At 39.2% G+C, this 18,641-nt stretch overlaps 3 protein-coding genes across 3 annotated transcripts; all 3 read left to right on the top strand.

The window, feature by feature from the left end:
- Positions 1 to 1,950: 1,950 nt before the first annotated feature.
- LOC121523873 (gastrula zinc finger protein XlCGF8.2DB-like) lies at positions 1,951 to 6,881 on the top strand. Its single transcript, XM_041808932.1, has 2 exons — positions 1,951 to 2,077; positions 3,728 to 6,881. Exon 2 carries the CDS (start codon positions 3,809 to 3,811, stop codon positions 4,838 to 4,840), a length of 1,032 nt encoding a protein of 343 aa, XP_041664866.1. The 5' UTR covers positions 1,951 to 2,077; positions 3,728 to 3,808; the 3' UTR covers positions 4,841 to 6,881.
- Positions 6,882 to 7,597: 716 nt separating this feature from the next.
- Positions 7,598 to 11,476, top strand: LOC121523779 (gastrula zinc finger protein XlCGF57.1-like). Its single transcript, XM_041808815.1, has 2 exons — positions 7,598 to 7,719; positions 9,296 to 11,476. The coding sequence occupies exons 1-2, from the start codon at positions 7,701 to 7,703 to the stop codon at positions 11,044 to 11,046; spliced, it is 1,770 nt and encodes a 589-aa protein (XP_041664749.1). The 5' UTR covers positions 7,598 to 7,700; the 3' UTR covers positions 11,047 to 11,476.
- Positions 11,477 to 13,927: 2,451 nt separating this feature from the next.
- On the top strand, positions 13,928 to 17,753 carry LOC121523798 (zinc finger protein OZF-like). Its single transcript, XM_041808848.1, has 2 exons — positions 13,928 to 14,039; positions 15,587 to 17,753. Exons 1-2 carry the CDS (start codon positions 13,947 to 13,949, stop codon positions 17,024 to 17,026), a joined length of 1,533 nt encoding a protein of 510 aa, XP_041664782.1. The 5' UTR covers positions 13,928 to 13,946; the 3' UTR covers positions 17,027 to 17,753.
- The last annotated feature ends 888 nt before the right edge of the window (positions 17,754 to 18,641 follow it).

Genomic DNA, 18,641 nt, shown 5'->3' with positions numbered 1-18,641 from the left:
TGATGTTGTTGTAAATGTGTTTTAATTTAATTTTTATTTTTTGTTTGAGCCTTGTCAAATGAGTTTGTTTCACTTCTTGAACTGACAAAAAAGTTTATCTATTTAGTCAACTTCTGCTTATGTTTCCCTCTTGTTTTCTCAAAGAATAAAAGTAAATTACATTTTGTAACTCAAGAGTTTAATCAAATGTTGAATATGAGGTATGGCTACTAACAAAAACAAGACTACTGCTGTAATACAATTTTATTGAACAAACATTTTTCAGTGTCTTTCTCTTTCAATCTCCTCCCCTTCTGCATCAACACACCGCTGCATTCAGGTCTTCTTCAGAGAGTTATTTCAGAACCTCTGTGGTTCTTTTCTTAACTTCTGACACAGACTCTAAACATGTTGTTTTAAGAACAGATTTAATCTTAGGAAACATGGTGGTAGGTCAGGTGAATAGGGAGGGTGAAAACTGTGATTTTTTTTTGGGCCAGAAAATGCTTTACAGAGAGCTCAGGTGATGAAGCAGAAATCATAAGTCCAGTTTATAGTTGCTGTTGGTGAGTAAATGTTTTTAAAAGAATGCAGGGCACTGGTGATCGGATGGCAGTGCTGGGCTTCATTGGTGAGCCAACCAAGACCAAACAAAAGTCAGTGTTATTATACATGGTCGCAAAATGAAAGGAGACAGAGGCAGGAAGAGGTATCCAGTTGATCTAGGTGGGGAATGAGCAACATATAGAAGACAGGAATTTGTATTAGCACATGTGGATCATTTATATACGAACATAAAGGATGGCACAATCAAGCAAGATTAACAATGAGGGGAGTCAACAACAAATAAGATCAATACATAGGTGTGACACAATGGAAGGCTGAGGGTCTCAGAAGGTAGTTTTGATTGAAGAATTGTGTCTGTAGGGGGTGGAAGTTACCAACAGCAGTCAAACTATTTTCTGAATTTTTTTTTCATCAGTTGTGAGCTGGAGCGTTGTCTTAATGAAGAATGACACCCTTTTTCCACAACTGCGGTCACTCTTCCTTCTTTTTCTCTCAGTTTTTCTAGAACCTTTTTTTAATTGTGTTGATTCAACGTTGACCGTTCTGGAACCTACTCCTCCAAAATTATTCCCTCAGTGTCAAAGAAAAAAAATCAACATGGTCTTGAGTTTGGACTTGCTTTGTCATGCTTTCTTCATCCTTGGTGATGATGGTGTTTCCATGGTGCCGTTTCGTCTGAGGATGGTACTGGTAGATCCAAGTTTCATCACATCTAATCACTCCTAAAAAGAAAAATCAAATTGTGTTTCCTTCATTTTGTTCCAAAATGACCACAAATTTGCTAGCCTTTTTCCTTTTGATCAGTAGTACAAACTTTTTGGACAACATTGGCACAAACTTTTTGATCACATCATTTTAAATGATTTGTTTGATTTTTTGAATGTTTTCAGAAGTTTTTGATGTGCATGGGCGCTCAGTCCGTTCGTGGTCTTGGACATCTCTGCCTTCACAAAATCTTTTATGCTATTCAAACACATGTGACATGCAGTGTTCCTCATACACCTCAGTCAATGTTAGGGTTAAATAATAATAATAATAATAATAATAATAATAATAATAATAATTATGTACTAAAAGATACGACTGCTGTTTTGTTCATTACACCAAAAGTTTCAAGTTCATGCATTGCTAATCGTTTTCCAGCGCCTTAGCAAAAACACCTGCACTATAATCAGTAGCTTTCAGTGAACTAAAGAGGTGACTTTCTGGAAAATTACAGCAGTTGGGCGTAAATAGGCAACCTTTAATATATAACTCTCGATGTGAGTGAACTACGTGGTTTTATCGTCATAAGCGCGGTTTCATTATTAAACCCCCGCTTTTATTGCGAAAGCCACATAAGTTTACAGGAAGTGATGTTTTTGTTTCCGGGTCATGTAAGTTATTTCGCGCCGTGTAGTTAGCTTGTTTAGGTGATGTAGCATTTTGAATTAGAAGAGGTATCCTACAAAGTGTTTGGAGCAGACTTTTCTTTTCTTCCGTTTACTGTTGGATGTAAAATATCTGATATCTGGGTTTCGGGAAATTTCAGGTTTGTTTTCTTTCTCCTCCAAACTTGTTTACTGTAAACGTTTCAGAGAGCTTTAGCATTTAGCTAACGTTCACATCTGCACAGTGTTAGCTTCTGCTAGCTCCTGATAACGATAACTTTGTTTTCTGAACTATAATGACTCTGAGTTAACTGGCCTTTGTGTGTCTCACAAACGGCGCATTTTGAATATAAAATAGCAGAAAAAATGCGTTTATTTATGAGGTGTTTTGCTATTCTCACGCCACCCGTTAGCTCCATCTATGTTTGGCTGTGAACCAGATCCTTTTATTGTTGTTACTAACCGAGATGTGATGCTGTGTAGCATTTATTTTCACCTTTAAGACTCATTTTCTTAAATGACACATTAAACTGTTTGTGATGTTAACAAGAAACTATAAATGAAAAGTAATATGATGGACTATTCCACTGTTTGTTCACTTGCAACAAGTTTCAGTTGCAGTCTACCCAGACCATACATACTTTTATGAACAGAAATGTTGGAGACAATGATAAATGAATAGTACATCGACACACAAAGGGTCAGGTAGATTATAATACACATATAAGAACAGCAGATAAAAGAGAAAATAAACAAGATACAGTACGGGGCATTACAGATAACTTTGTAAGTCTACATTTATTGAATGTATGAAAGAACCACCAGCCTAAGAACACAGTTTAAACCACCATGTGGTCAAACGCCAAACAAGGAAAATACTGTAAAAGTTATCAGTCCATGATACCACTATCAAGGTTTAACGGGTTGATGGCAGAAGGATTGAAAGACTGAACTTTTTGTTCTCCATCAGGGTGCTAAAAAAAGCAGCAGCCTGAGGTCATCAAAGTAAACTCAGAGGACAGGATGTGGTCAAGTTGGGAAATTATTCTTTCAACTTTTTGGACCACCTACCTTTCCCACAAAGAACACAGATCTCTCTGCTGCACTCCGACTTATTTTGGAGCAGACTTTAAGAAGACTGTATTGACTGATCTTGTCTTTGGCGGACAGACCAGCAAACCAACAAATAAAAGAAAATTTGAAAAGACTTTCAATAAAGGACTGATAGGAAATACACAACATTTTGCCACAGACGTCAAAGGACTTTAACTTCCTCAGCAGTGGATTCTTTGTTGACCTCACTTGGCAATACTCTCAGTGACACTGTTCCTGAGTACTTGTATGAGTCAAAAATCTAAACATCCTTACCATGAATAGAGCTTGGTTAAGGTTTAACACAGTTTTCCCTAAAATCAACAATAAACTCCCTTGTTTTTGACATGCTAAGGTCATTGACACCAGTCAATAAAAGCAGGGGGGGTTCTAACATGATACGACTCCAACCCTTGAAGAAGTAGAGATTAAAGTGCTGTGTCATCAGAGAATTTGACCAGGTAGCATTCCATAGTATTTGAAAGTGAAAGAAGCTTTTTTGTAGTTCTGAATGAATAAAATTAACAACTTTCACCGGAAAACATCAGGAATGTGAATCATTCCACTTTGCACATGTAGTGCGTTAATGATGAGTGATTACAACAGAAACAAAAATTTGATTTGATTCTTTAGTGATCAGAAATAAACTTAAAGTCCCAGTTTTTACATGTGTTTTAATGTATAATATGTCTTACTAAATGTGTGTTTCTGTGCTTTAGTTTTTCCTGTGGAGGTCCAACAGCTTTCAGTGAGTAAAGAAGAAAGAGGTTTTCCCTGAGAAGTAGAAGAGGGGCTCCATTATGAACCAGGAGATTACTGAGTCTCAACACCTTAAAGAGGAACCGGAAGAACTGCGGATAAGTCAGGAGGGAGAGCAGAATCACTGGCCAGAGAATGCGGATGTGATCAAGTTCACTTTTGTTCCTGTCCCTGTGAAGATTGAAGAGGATGAGGAGAAACCTCAGTCCTCACAGATTTATCAGAGACAGTCTGAAGAGGTGGAAACAGGAGCTGATGGAGAGGAATGTGGAGCAGGAGCAGGCAGCTACAACGAACAAGAAAGAGATTCACAACCAGAGATTGAGGTCAAGATTGAAGACTCCTCTGAGGCTGAGACTGATGACAGTGCTGACTGGATGGAGACAAAAGGCAACCAGTCAGGTTTGAACTCACTGGAAAACATAGAGAATGAGAGAAGAGAGGTTGAAAGGAGACCTCATTCTGGTGAGAAACCATTTGGCTGCTCTGAGTGTGGTCAAAGATTTAACCTAAAACAACACCTTTCATACCATATGAGAATTCATACAGGAGAGAAACCCTTCAGCTGCTCTGAGTGTGGAAAAAGATTTAGCCTTGAAGGTAATTTGACCAAACACATGAGAATTCATACAGGAGAGAAACCCTTTGACTGTTCAGAATGTGGTAAAAGATTTAGCCAAAATGGAAACCTGGCCAGACACATGTTAGTTCATGCCAGACAGGAACTCTCCAGCTCCACTGAGTATAGTAAAGAATTTAACCTGAAAGATGATGTGATGAAACAATGTACTGACACTGCAGAGAAACCCTTCAGCTGCCCTCAGTGCAGTAAAAGTTTTGACAAAAAATCGTGTCTGTCTACACACATGCTCCTTCACACGAAACAGAAGCTCTTTAGCTGCTTGGAGTGTGGTAAAAAATTTACCCAAAAAGTTGATATGACCAGACATACGCTGATTCACAGCAGACAAAAACCCTTTAGATGCTCTGAGTGTGGCAAAAGATTTAACCAAAAAAGTTCTCTTACCAGACATATGTTACTTCACACTCGGCAGAAGAAAGAAACTCTTTAGCTGCTTCTACCCTGTTTAAGGATCCTCTGAAAGCTCTTGTTTGGCACTTGACATATCTTCACAACCAGCTTCCACGTCTTTGACCAAACATTTCCTTGGCTGTATCAGCTGTTGATTCACTAAAGCAATTGACAGTCACGCTTTGGAGGCTCTGCAAAACCAGACTAAGGAGGAGATGGAGTCAGAAAGAGGAGTTGACGGGGACTGTGGCAGATCCGAGCCAGCCAGCAAATTAGATCCATAGAGACATTTACAACCAGAGACTGAGGCCAAGACTGGTGATTATTATGACCCTGAGATTAAAGACTGTGATGATGATTGTTATGAGGTCAGAAAGCCCTGGTAATATTTAAACTCTGAAATACGAATATTCCTTGGTGATATGAGATGTACTCATACTTTTGAGAAACCATTCTTAGTCTCACAGAGAGAAACCATATTCATGATAGAATACTTCAATATTTAAACCCTTACAAGAAAAAACTGTGATGCTCAAACTTTAATAAGAGACCACCTCTCCACAAGAACTCTCTTTTGCCCTGACATCAACAGACATGCATCACCACCCCTTTGCACTTTTTTATTTGTTTTTAAGAAATAATGATGTCACTTTTTACTCACTGAGAGACTATTGGATTAATTTTGATGACATTGTTCTGACCCTAATGGTTGTAAATACCTGAGTCTCTATGCTTTTGGTTTAAGACAAACTTCAGAAACTCCAGAAAAATAGAACTGTACATAATGGACATATTTTCTATAGAATCACTGATGAATAAGCCATTGCTAACAAAGCTGATAGCAATGGCTTCCATCAGTGGAACATGAGCTTGGATGTAGCTATCATGAAGTAGCAGTTTTATGAGAACTGGACCGCATATGTTTATTAATTAGAGAGCAAAGAACAACACTGAAATATTTTCATGATGGAAAATACATTTTCGCTCTTGTGCCGACCTCCCTTGGCATGAGTTTGGGATCATTACAGGGGTAGGTGGCTGTTGTACTGCAAGTCAGTATGCTGGAGTGGTTAGCTTAGGTTTAGCTAGAGTATAATGGCAGTTTTATCAGAAATGGGCCATGTTTTCTTTTTTTAGAATAAAAGCACCAAAGCTTCTTGTGATGGGAAAGATGTTTTTCTTCTGCCAGCCTGCCTTGGCATGGGTTTGCGCTCATTACAGATTGGTTGAGTTGTACTGTTAGCCAGTGAAAACAATAAGTTTTGTCCACTCTATTATCCACTGTTCATATACTACTGTAGCATTTTTACCTGTCCGTTTGTTGTAGAGCTAAGCATGTGTACAACCTCATTTTGCCTCATCGTCTGATTGGCCCATAATGAATGTGACAGACAGAACATTTGTGCATTCACCTTTCGAGAATTTTTTAAAGTTCTGCCCTTCCCAAATGCTTTCTGTGGAAGCTGTACCAGATGAATGTTAAAAAAATCCATGCCATGGATAAATGAAACAGTCTATCTGGTATGTCAGGTTACTTAATGTCATCAATAGGTTTGAAGTATTTTTAAATACCAAGTAGTAACTGTAGTGGTTTTAGTTTTAATACTTAACTGAAACATAGCATTTCTGTTCTGTAGAGTTGTGATGCCATATATTAACATTAAATGTTGTGTGTGCTATCAGATAACTTTCTTTTTCCTTTGAAGATATTCATGTTCACTTTACTTTAATTCTTATTTCATTTATATCTTCCACTCAGCATCTGGTGTCAGCCTGCAGAGCAGTTTATATCTTTGAAAGACATGAGTTAGACACCTGTCTTACTTTTCCTCAGCATGCTAAGTCGATCCACGAAAAATGCACAACAGCACCTCCACCTGCTGAGGAAACTAAGGCCTTTAAACGTCAGCAAACGCATCTCAGCTTTTGTTTGCCATTCACAAACTGAATCAACAAGAAAAGGTCCCCCAACCCAGAAAATATATACCCAGGACTCCTCCATTCTTTCTACAATCACCACCCTGAACAATATAAAATAGACACTATGCAACACATATTTTAATTATTTTTTGCCTTTAACATTCTCCGCCTGTTGTATGCCTGTACTTGATGTTTGAGGTGTGTTTTAATTTAAGTTTTATTTGTTGTTTGAACCTTGTCAAAGGAGACTTTCTGCCACTTCTTGACTGGACAATAAAGTTGATTGATCCATCTGTTTTTTCATTTTGCTCCTGCTTGTGTTTTCCTTTTGCCTGCTAGGAAAAGACCTGCTGACCATCGCTAAAATACAGTAGCAATGTTATCTTTAAAAATCAGTTCCAATGGACAGATTCAAGGAAAGAGAATCCAAGGTATTCTTAATACGTTAAATTCATAAAGAATACAAAGTATTAAGTACATTTAGCAAAACGCAATGTTTTTAATGTACACAAGTGAAATTATTTTCAAATTATTACATTTAATTGGGTTTCATTTTCACCCAAACATGTATAACCCAGAGTTTTCAATCCAGTAAAAACATAAAGAAGCGTGACTCTGGAACTCAAATACCAGTTTCTGACCTCTTAGGAAGGCTCAGACCTCTCCTGGTAATAGCCCTAAACTAAGACATAACTCTATCATATGCTTCAATTTTAATACTTTCATTGCAATAAGAACGTCAACGGTGTTTTTTGTAACGTAAGAGTTAAATCGAATGTTGTATACGATATGAATCTCCGCTTTTATTGCGAAGGCGAGATAAGTCTACAGGAAGTGGTGTTGTTGTTTCCGGGTCGTGAAGGCTCTTTCCCGCTGCGCACAGTTAGCATGTTAGGACGATTCAGCGCCTGAATGAGAAGAGAAATCCTACAAAGTGTTCAGAGTTATTTTTAGGTCTTGGACTCTCGGGTGTTTATAAAATGTCTCAGGATCTTTCAGGTTTGTTACTTTCTTCTTCTATGAACGTGTTAACCGTAAATGTTTTAGAGAGCTGAGCCTTTAGCTAACGTTCACAGCTACATAGCGTTAGCCGTAGCTAGCTCCTGGTAACAGGTTAGCTCTGTTTTCTGGACTAAAAAAACTCTTTATTTGTTAATGGCTCTTGCTTATGTTTATTGGGTTATTGCCTACATCATATATTAGCTCTTTGGTCAGACTGTTTCTGGAAACTCTCCAAGCAATGGTGGCACTTCCTCTGAGGGGCAGACAGAGAAGAAGCTAGTAGCTATTCAAGGTTGCTAACTCAATTTAAACACACAGTTCTTTGGTGAAAATTATGTTCCTGTATGTTTAGCTTGAACAAACGGATCCAAATCTTTTATCTGTTCTGTCCACAATTGAATTATGCATCTCTGTCAATATGGTGTCTCTGTTCTCCTCCTCTGCCTTGTCCTCCTCTTTCCATGTCCCCAACCCACAGGTTGGCCAGGCATGTAATTTAACATTGCCAGAGAAACCTGGTGTGTGTCGCTGCCCAGCTTGGCCTTTATTATCCTGTGTTTATCATCGGTTTGTTTTTCTGCATGTGCATGAGTCCAATCTCCAAAGCTGTTGTTGAAGTGAAAGTTGTTTAGGCGGTGGTGGAGTTAAGCAGTGAGTATTGAGCAGAGGAGCCTTGGGGTACGGGTCCAGAGGATTGAGGATGAGGTTGAGGATCAGATACTATATGTATAGTGGAGGTCTTTTGCAGGATTGGGGATTGTCATCTTTGGGGAGGACTGTACAGAGAGCCTGCAAGGAGCAGCAGAGGGAGAAATGAATGAAATCTTTTTTGGCATATCCCATTCTTTCTGTTTTTCAATGTCTTCTTTACCCTGTCCTTCAATTTCTGCCCCAGGGTTTGTATTTGTTTAATTCTAAAACTCCCTCTATCAGGGAAGCCCATTTGTTTCACTCAAACATGGTTATATTTAATCCTTTCTTTTCCATATTTTGTAACATGGTTTCACAACAGGGCCCCTCCAGAACTCCCCTCTTATTCTTGCCTGAACCCATCCTCAACGCTGCTACAGGACAGACATGCTTTCCTTAACTCCTGAAATGTCTTACCACTCTTTTCTTCTCAGGTGGTGATTGTCCTATCCTTCGCTACAATTTTAACACTCTGCCCCATCATGACAATGACAATGGATAATTATTTTACAACAAGAGGATTACTAGCATGAGACGTTACAAAGGGCTCCCTGTCAAAACGGTGATATATTTTATGACACAGGAGGTTTAATTTAGAAATATCAAAATTTAGAAAATAAGTCACCAATTTCTCCTTGTTTCAGTAATTCAGTCTGTTAGATCACAAAGTGACAGCCCAAGGTCCACAGGGATCAGTCCTCCCTTCTCTGATTCTGGAGGTATGGAGGCAGGATCTACTACCCTGGATGATCAGTCAGTGTTTGCTGTGGTCCCTGTATGATCAATCTTGAGATCCCACTCTCTCACACCAAAAAACTGTTGCTGCATAATGAATTATCTTAAGAGAAATAAGGATTCTTGTATGTGTGTTTCTGTTTTTTAGTTTCTCCTGTGGAGGTCCAGGAGCTTTCAGTGAGTAAAGAAGAGGTCCCCCCTGAACAGCAGGAGAGGGGCCCCAGTCTGAACCAGGAGATTACTGAGTCTCAACACCTTAAAGAGGAGCCCGAGGAACTACAGATAAGTCAGGAGGGAGGGCAGAATCATTGGCCAGAGAATGCTGGCATAGTCAAGTTCACTTTTGTTCCGGTTCCTGTGAAGATTGAGGAGAAACCTCAGTCCTCACAACTTCACAAGAGACAGACTGAGCAGATGGAAACAGGAGCTGATAGTGAGGACTGTAGAGGACCAGGAGCAGCCAGATACTGTAATCCAGAGAGGAATTTACAACCAGAGACTGAGGTCAAGAGTGAGGACTCCTCTGAGGCTGAGACTGATGACAGTGCTGATTGGGTGGAGCCAACAGACCACCAGTCAGGTGTAAACTCACTGGAAAACATTAAAAATAAGAGAGGGAAGACTGACAGGAAATCACTTTGCTGTTCTGAGTGTGGTAAAATGTTTAACCACAAAACTAATCTAATTAAACACATGTTAGTTCATAGGAGACAGAAACCCTATAGACGTGGTAAAAGATCAAGTTTTGCACGAACTCTGGCAAGTTGTCTGAGACCTCATGCTGGTGAGAAACCATTTGATTGCTCTGAGTGTGGTAAAATTTTTTACCAAAAACAACATCTTGCATATCATATGAGAATTCACACAGGAGAGAAACCCTTTGGCTGCTCTGAGTGTGGAAAAAGATTTAGCATTGAAAGTAATTTGACAACACACATGAGAATTCATTCAGGAGAGAAACCTTTTGACTGCTCAGAGTGTGGTAGAAGATTTACCCAAAATGCAAATCTGACCAGACACATGTCAGTTCACACTAGACAAAAACTCTTCAGCTCCACTAACTGCCGCGAAGAATTTGACCTGACCGATGAAGGGTTGAAACATCAGAGAACTCACGCTTCAGGAAAACCCTTTAGCTGCTTTCAGTGTGGTAAAAGATTTAGCCTTAAAAGTAATTTGTCCAAACATAAAAGAATTCATACAGGAGAGAAGCCCTTTGAGTGCTCAGAGTGCGGGAAAAGATTTACCCATAAACATCATATCAGGGGCCATATGAAAACACACTCTGGAGACAAACCCTTCAGCTGCTTAGAGTGTGGTCAAAAATTTTGCCTTAAAAGTAATTTGACCAAACACAGGAGAATTCATACAGGACAGAAGCCCTTTGAATGCACTGAGTGTGGTAAAAGATTTACCTATAAATATAATTTGAAGGACCATATGAGAACACACACTGAAGAAAAACCTTTCAGCTGCTTAGACTGTGGTCAAAGATTTACCCGACAAAATTCTGTGACCAAACACATGTTAGTTCACACTAAACAGAAGCTCTTCAGCTGCGTTGATTGTGGTAAAAAATTTAGCCTCAAAAGTAGTTTGACCTTACACAGGAGAAGTCACACAGGAGAGAAACCCTTTGACTGCTCCGAGTGTGGTAAAAGATTTAGCCGTAAAAGTAATTTGACCACACACAGGAGAATGCATTCAGGAGAGAAACCCTTTGACTGCCCTGAGTGTGGTAAAAGATATATCCAAAAAGTTTCTCTGACAAGACATATGTTGATTCACACTACACAAAAGCCCTTTAGATGCTCTGAATGTGACAAAGGATTTAACCAACAAAGTTCTCTGACCAGACATATGTTACTTCACACTCGACAGAAGAGAGAAAATCTTTAGCTGCTTCTTCCCTGTTTAAGGATTCTCTGAAAGGTCCAATTTGGCATTTGACATTGCTCTGAAACCGTTCAGCTGCCATGTATTGTATCAAAGTTTTCCTTGATGTTATCAGTTAATGAGTCACAAGTGCAATGGCTGACAGGCCTCAGATATCAGTTGCTATTGAAGAGAACAGTGGATGATCAGAACCAGTCAGCAAATTATATCCACAGCGATAATTACAAACAGAGACTGGGGTCAAGACTGCTGACTATTATGACCCTGAGACTAAAGATGGTAATGCCGCTGAGACACCACTCTGAGTCTCAGAGAGAAACCATATAAATCAGCGGTTTTCAAAGTGTGAGCCGGGCCTCCCCTGGGGGGCGCCACAGAACTTCAGGGGAGGTGCGGAACCATAAACCAGAAAAAAAGTGATTTGCTTGGCTAACTTTTGCTGTGCATGGAGCTAAATGAATAGACTTAAAGTTACTTTTTTGCCACTTTTTACAACTTTTTGATACTTTTCATCCATTTAAGCTACATTTTGATCATTAAATACCACTCCCCCCCCCCACTTTTTCCAATCTTTGCCCTTTTTCACCATTTTTTGCCACTTTTAGCCCATTTAAGCATCCTTTTGTCAGTAAATACCATTTTTCCCTACTTTTTGCCCATGTTTGCCACTCTTGACTGCTTTTAACACATTTTTTACACAATTTTTTAACCTTTGGACCATTTTTTGCCACCTGTTACTCATTTTTTGCCACTTCTCACCCATCTTTTTTCTTACTCCCCCCCCCTGTTTTTTTTTGCCAATTTTCACCCATTTTTGCCACCTTAAACTTATCTTTATTGCTACTTCAAGCTGTTTTTTTCCACCACTTAGATTGTGGCTCTTGCAAATGTATTTTTCAACAGTTTTGCTCTTTGGTTGAGTAACACTGCTTTAAGGATTATCAGAGCAGAATATTCAGGTAGTATTGACAATAAATTCATTACTAACACCAAATAACTGATTACCTGGTAAAGACAGATGTTTAAGAACATTTGCAGACCAAAATATCAAAGATATAAAAATGTTTGAAGTCTATAAAATTAGACACAAATGTTTGAAAATATGGTTAAGTTTTTTTCAATCTGAATCTTTATGTGGGTGGGGGTCCATGGAATGAATAATTTTCTCTTAGGGGAGGCTCACTCTCACACACTTTGAAAACCCTTGATATAAATGATGAAATACTTCACTGTTAAAAGCTTTACAGGAGTAACACATTTCTGTGCCAAAATCTTAACAAGAGACTGCCTCTCCACACAACCTCTGATTTTTTCCCCCACACCACACTTTCCTTTTTTTTCCTTGGGGACTGTTGGGTTTGCTTTGAGATTCTGACCCCGATGGGTCCTTGTTTATTTATTTATTTTCTTTTGTGATCGTTATATGTCAGGACGGAGACATTTTAGCCCAGTTTCCCAAGTCTTGAGAAAGATTCTGGATCTGTTGTTGATGTGAACCCACTGAGTATAGATAGACAACCCCAAGACAACCCCACCACAGATTTACAGAACAGTTTAAAGTAGTCAGATAGCATAATAAGCATAAGCATAAAGCACGACAGCGTCTCCACCTGCTGAGGAAACTAAGGATTTTAGTGTTAAACGCATATCAGCTTTGGTTTACCATTTACATATTGAATGAAACTTCCACCAACCCAGAAATGTCTCCAACAGAATCCTTCATACTTTCTATAACAGCCACCCTGAACAATATGAAATAGACTCTAACAAAACCTATCTGAATCATTTGTTGCTTTTAACATTTTCCTCTTTTATTTGTTTTGAATGTGTTTTAATTTCAGTTTTATTTGTTGTTTGAGTCTTGGTGAAGGGGAATTTCTGTAACTCCTTTACCTTGAACAATAAAATGAATATATCCATCCATTTTTTAGTCATCTCCTGCTTGTGGTTTCCTGTTGTCTACTCAACAAAGCACTGCTAATTAACATATAAATACAATATGTCAATAACAGTGAAAGAAAACATAAGATATCATTGAACTATTAAATTCACGAAGAATAAAAAAAAATTAACATATTGCAAATAATGCAATATTTTATTAATACTTCCCAGTCCTTTAGAGCAGTGGTTCTCAACTGGCCCAGCCTCAGGACCCACCAGTCTGTCTTATGAAGGATAATGACCCAAGTGTCCAAAAGAAATTTCAACAACGCATGTTTAATTACTTGAATATGTTGCAGTTTGGAGTATAATTGAACCAAAACACCTGATAGAAAAAAGAAAAGGGATAAAATTGACAAATCATCTTTCCCCATCATGATGAGTCAATTTTTGCCACTTTTCCGAAAAACTTGTGAAATTATTTCGTTACCATGGGGAAAGTAGCCATTTCTTGCAAGAAGAGGAGATAAATTAGTTGAAATGTTGATAAAACATTCAAAAGTACCTTATTTCACAGAAAAACAGGAAAAAAATAAAAGGTATCAAAGCATGTCCATTAAAGACTTCAGGACTTTTGCCACGATTTTTTTTTTCAGACACCTAGTTACAGCTCATTGACAACTGCTCCACGACCCGCTTTTGGATCCTGATCCACCAGTTGAGAACCACTGCTTTAGAGAAAACCCCCAATGCCTGCTCTTCACATAATATTTCCATGATTAACAATTTAAGTCATTATGCTTACATTTTATTAGTTTCCTTACAGAAAGAGAAAAAATATTATTATTATCATTATTATTGTTATTATTATGTACTTTAATAAATAGAACGTTTGATGTTTGAACCTCAGAGTTTATTGCGAAGGCAAGATGAGTGTACAGGAAGTAGTATTATTGTTTCTGGGTCGTTAAGGCCTTTTCCTGCTGAGCGCAGTTAGCATGTTTGGATGATGCAGCCCCTGAATGAGAAGAGAAATCCTACGGAAGTGTTTATTTCTCTTTTCCTCCTTTGACTCGTTGATGTCTGTAAAAAGTCCGGCTTTCAGGGCCTTTCAGGTTAGTTTTCTTTCTTCTTCTCCAAATATGTTTGCTGTAAATGTATCGGAGTTGAGCCTTTAGCTAACGTTCACATCTACACAATGTAAGCCACAGCTGCCTCCTGATCACAGTGCAATTGTCTCCTGAACCAAAATAACTATTTGTTAACTGCCTTTTGTGCGATGTTTATTGTGTGTCTCATATACGGTGCATTTATTTCTACAAAAGGTGTCTGTATCATTCCGTACCTCCAGTTAGCTCCATGTGTCTGTATTTGGCTGTGAACCAGCGCCTAATATTGTTATAACTAACGAGGTGAGTGATGCTGTGCAGCAGTTATTTTCACCTTTGATGCTCCTTTTCTTCAATGACACATGAAACGGTTTGCACTGTGCATCTTTTTCGCTGGTTAACCGCCTGAAGTCTGTTATGTGTGTGTGTTTTTTTTTTGTTTGTTTTTTTTTACAAGTCTCAAACTCATCTCCTGAGTAATCCCAGCCCATCCTACTGACTAACCTCTCAAGCTCCTGCAGATTTTATGATCTACTGGCATGGACCTTGGTCTTCAGTTCACCCCACTTATTTTCAGTGGGTTTCAAGTCAGGGCTTTGTGCAGGCCAGACTAAGTTTTGCTGTTGACTGCTTGGGGTTTTCTTTTAAAATCCTCACATATCCTTCTTTTCTCACGATCCCTTCTTTCTTCATGATTCCTTTCACTTTTACAAGATTTCTAGATGTACTAAAGCATCCCCACACCAGAATACTTCAACAGCTGTGTTTCATTGTGGGGACTGTGTTGTTTGGGTTAGTTTTCCTGCTGCACCATCATCCGCATGAAGGATGACTGGGCAGGGGACTCCTTAATATCCCCATCCTTGTAAATAGCTTATGGGGTTTTGTAATTTAAGTCTTTGAAACTTCTTTCCCACACCAGCTTGTTACACTCTTCTTTTACTTTCATTCCTAATTTTCAGGGCCTTTGCCTTTCAGGCAAAGAAAACCTGCTGTTTTTCGACAAGTAACCTTCCATGATAGTCTAGGGGATAAACCCATTTCAATTCATACTTTAGGTCATGGGTTCCCAAACTTTTTAGTCTGTGACCCCAAAATAACAGTGCCAGAGACCAGGGACTATCCACGGAAATTAAGGGGAGTCTTGTCATTATGAACATATAATTGTGTATCATATAACCAGAATCAGCTTTATTGCCCAAATACGTTTATGCAACAAGGCCCAAGTTCTTGGGCGTTGATAGTGTGGTTTCAAGATGTGCAAAGAATGTTGACTAGATGTGATCAGAAGTATAAAACATGAAAGGATGTTGGCAGATTTACATGAGGTAGGTAGGTAATTTAAGAGCTGATTGGTGCAATGTGCATATGAAGTGAGGCATTTAACCACAGAGAGACTTCCTACAGCATTTTAGTTACAGTGGATAGATTACTTATTTGCAGCATTTGAGTATGATTTTACTGTCAAGTATTACTTTAACATGTTTGTTTTAATGTATCAAAAGTTTTACTGAATGTGTCCTTCTGTTTTTGTTTTTCCTGTGGATGTCCAGCAGCTTTCAGTGAGTAAAGAAATTGTTTCCCCTGAGGAGGAGATGAGCTCCAGTCTGAATCAGGAGATTACTGAGTCTTCACAACTTAAAGGGGAACCAGAGGAACTGCAGATATGTCAGGAGGGAGAGCATTGTCACCGACCAGAGAATGCTGACATGATCCAGTTGACTTTGGTTCCTGTCCCCATGAAAATTGAAGAGGATGAGGAGAATCCTCAGTCCTCACAGATTCATCGCACACAGCCTGAGCAGATGGAAGCAGGAGCTGATGGAGCAGACTGTGGAGGAGCAGGAGCAGCCAGGTCCTTTGATCCAGAGAGAGATTTACAACCAGAGACTGAGGTCAAGACTGAGGATTCCTCTGAAACTGAGACTGATGACAGCGCTGACTGGAAAGAGACACCTAGACACCAGTCAGGTTTAGTTACAGTGGAAAACCTAAAAAATAAGAGAAGCTCAACTGTTAGGAAAAAGCAGCACAGCAGAACAGAGAAAGCAGAGAAACCCTTTGGCTGCTCTGATTGTAGTAAAAGATTTTCCCACAGACATCAAGTTGCATATCATATGAGAATTCACACAGGAGAGAAACCCTTCGGCTGCTCTGAGTGTGGAAAAAGATTTAGACATGAAAGTAATTTGACCACACACAGGAGAATTCATACAGGGGAGAAACCCTTTGACTGCTCCGAGTGTGGTAAGAGATTTAACCAAAATGCAAACCTGACCAGACACATGTCAGTTCATGCCAGGCTGAAACTTTCCAGCTCCACTAAGTGCAGCAAGGAATCTAACCTGAAAGATGAAGAGAGGACACAGAGCACTCACACTTCAGAGATACTCTTCAGCTGCTTTGAGTGTGGAAAAAGTTTTAGCACAAAAAAATATCTCTCCACACACATGTTAGTTCACACAAAACAGAAGCTCTTCAGTTGCTCTGAGTGTGGTAAAAAATTTAACCTTAAAAGCAATTTGACCATACACAGGAGAAGTCACTCAGGAGAGAAACCCTTTGAGTGCTCTAAGTGTTGTAAAAGATTCACCCATAAACACCATCTGAAGGACCATATGAGAATGCACACAGGAGAGAAACCCTTCAGCTGCCCTGAGTGTGGTCAAAGTTTTGACCGAAATGCAAATCTGACCAGACACATGTTAATTCACACTAACCAGAAGCTCTTCAGCTGCTCAGAGTGTGGTAAAAAATTTAGCCTTAAAAGTAATTTAACCACTCACAGGAGAATTCATTCAGGAGAGAAACCCTTCCTCTGCTCAGGATGTGGTAAAGGCTTTACCCAAAAAGTTTCTCTGACTAAACATATGTTGATTCACACTAGACAAAAACAGTTCAGGTGCTCTGAGTGTGGCAAAGTATTTTACCAGCAAGGTTCTCTGAGGAGACATATGTTACTTCACACTCGACAGAAGAGAGAAACTCTTTAGCTGCTCCTACACTGGTAAAGCATTCTATGAAAAGTCCTACTTGGTATTTGACATCACTTTGAAACTGTTCAGTTTCCATGTTTTTCATCAAAGTTTTCCTTGGCTATATCAGTGTTTGATTCACAAGCTGGGGAGCAAATGGACTCAGAAACAGGAGCTGATGAAGAGGTGTTACGGCCGCCGCCGTCTGGGAATCTTTACCTCTCTATTTGAGTGTGTGTGTGCTCGTGTCTGTGAGTGTTCTTGTTTGCCTGGCACCCTGCAGCTCTCAGGTTGCCCCTACTGTATAGGCTTATTGCAGTGATTCCATCCACCTGTGTAGAAGAAGCCTGATTGGCCTGGAGGTCCTGCAGCCTAATCCACTAACCAGAAGAGAGTGCAGAGGATAAAAGGAGCCAGCCACCAGAAGACAGCAGCAAGCTGTAACCAGCCATGCTCACGTGCCTCTTGCCAGTTGACATAGTTGTTAACTTTTGTATTTCTGTAACCTTGTTGAGGCACTAGTCTTTTTGGTTTTTGTATCATTTAGCTTAGTTACCTCATACACACACTTAGTCTATCTGTTAGTTTGGTTGCTGTTTTGTGATTCTTTTGTTAATTAGGGTAGTTAGGTTTTTGGTTTCTTTTGTGTTGCTAAAGTTCAGTTTAATAACTCTAGGTTGGAGTCTCTTTTTGTTCTCGTTTTTCCATTTTGCACAGCACCTTTTTGTCCTTAGTTGGCCTTACTTTGTTTATTATCAACCCAACTTTACTTTTGTTAATAAATAACTTTATTTAAACCTTGAACATCTGGGTTTTTTTTATGTTACTTCCCTTTCCCTTAGCAAGCTGGTTGTAACAAGAGGACTATGAAAGATCAGAATCAGACAGCAAATTAGATCCATAGAGTCATTTACAAGCAGGAACTGGGGTCAAGACTGAAGACTATTATGACCCAGAGGGTAGAGACTGTGATGATGATTGTAATGAGATTAGGCTGCGTCAGTTGTTTAAACTCTGAGATATAATGCATGTTATTTGGTGATAGGAAATGTAACACATTTGAGACACCATTCTGAGTCTAACAGATAGAAACATACAAATGATGAAATACTAACTTCCAAAATCTTTACAACAAAAAATAACACATTCATGCTCAACTTTATGAAGAGACCACCTCTCCAAAAAAACCTCTGTTTTTGCCCCCACATCAGCAGTTATACACCACCCCCTTGCCCATTTCCTTTTTTTCTAAGAAATAACAAAGCCACTTTCACTGGGGGACAGTTGGGTTAATTTTGAAGATATTATTTGACCCTTGTGGATACTTCTTTAAATTATTAATTTATTTTATGATGATTGTAACTCAGGCAGGAGACATTTCAGCCCAGTTTCCCAAGGCTTGAGACAGATTCTGGATCACTCACAAATGAGATCTTGAGCAATGCCAGCACAAAACAATATAGCTGGCTATGGGCGCAATAGGTTTGAAGTAAAAACAGTAGGAAAGCTCAGTGGTTTAGATTGTTGACTGTGGTATGGGAGATTGGGGGTTCAAATCCCAGTCAGAGCTCAAGCATCCAGTGTGGGCCATTGGGTAAGGTGTTTAACGCCAGTGAACACCTGTCCCCCATGT

Source organism: Cheilinus undulatus, linkage group 16 (genome assembly GCF_018320785.1).
Source record: "Cheilinus undulatus linkage group 16, ASM1832078v1, whole genome shotgun sequence".
Lineage (NCBI taxonomy): Eukaryota > Metazoa > Chordata > Actinopteri > Labriformes > Labridae > Cheilinus > Cheilinus undulatus.
This window is presented reverse-complemented; position numbering and strand designations above follow the sequence as displayed.

Coding starts and splice junctions, on each gene's coding strand:
- LOC121523873 (XM_041808932.1), top strand. CDS start 3,809: ATGAACCAGGAGATTACTGAGTCTCAACACCTTAAAGAGGAACCGGAA.
- LOC121523798 (XM_041808848.1), top strand. CDS start 13,947: ATGAGAAGAGAAATCCTACGGAAGTGTTTATTTCTCTTTTCCTCCTTT. Junction 14,040..15,586: donor CGGCTTTCAGGGCCTTTCAG/GTTAGTTTTCTT, acceptor GTGGATGTCCAG/CAGCTTTCAGTGAGTAAAGA.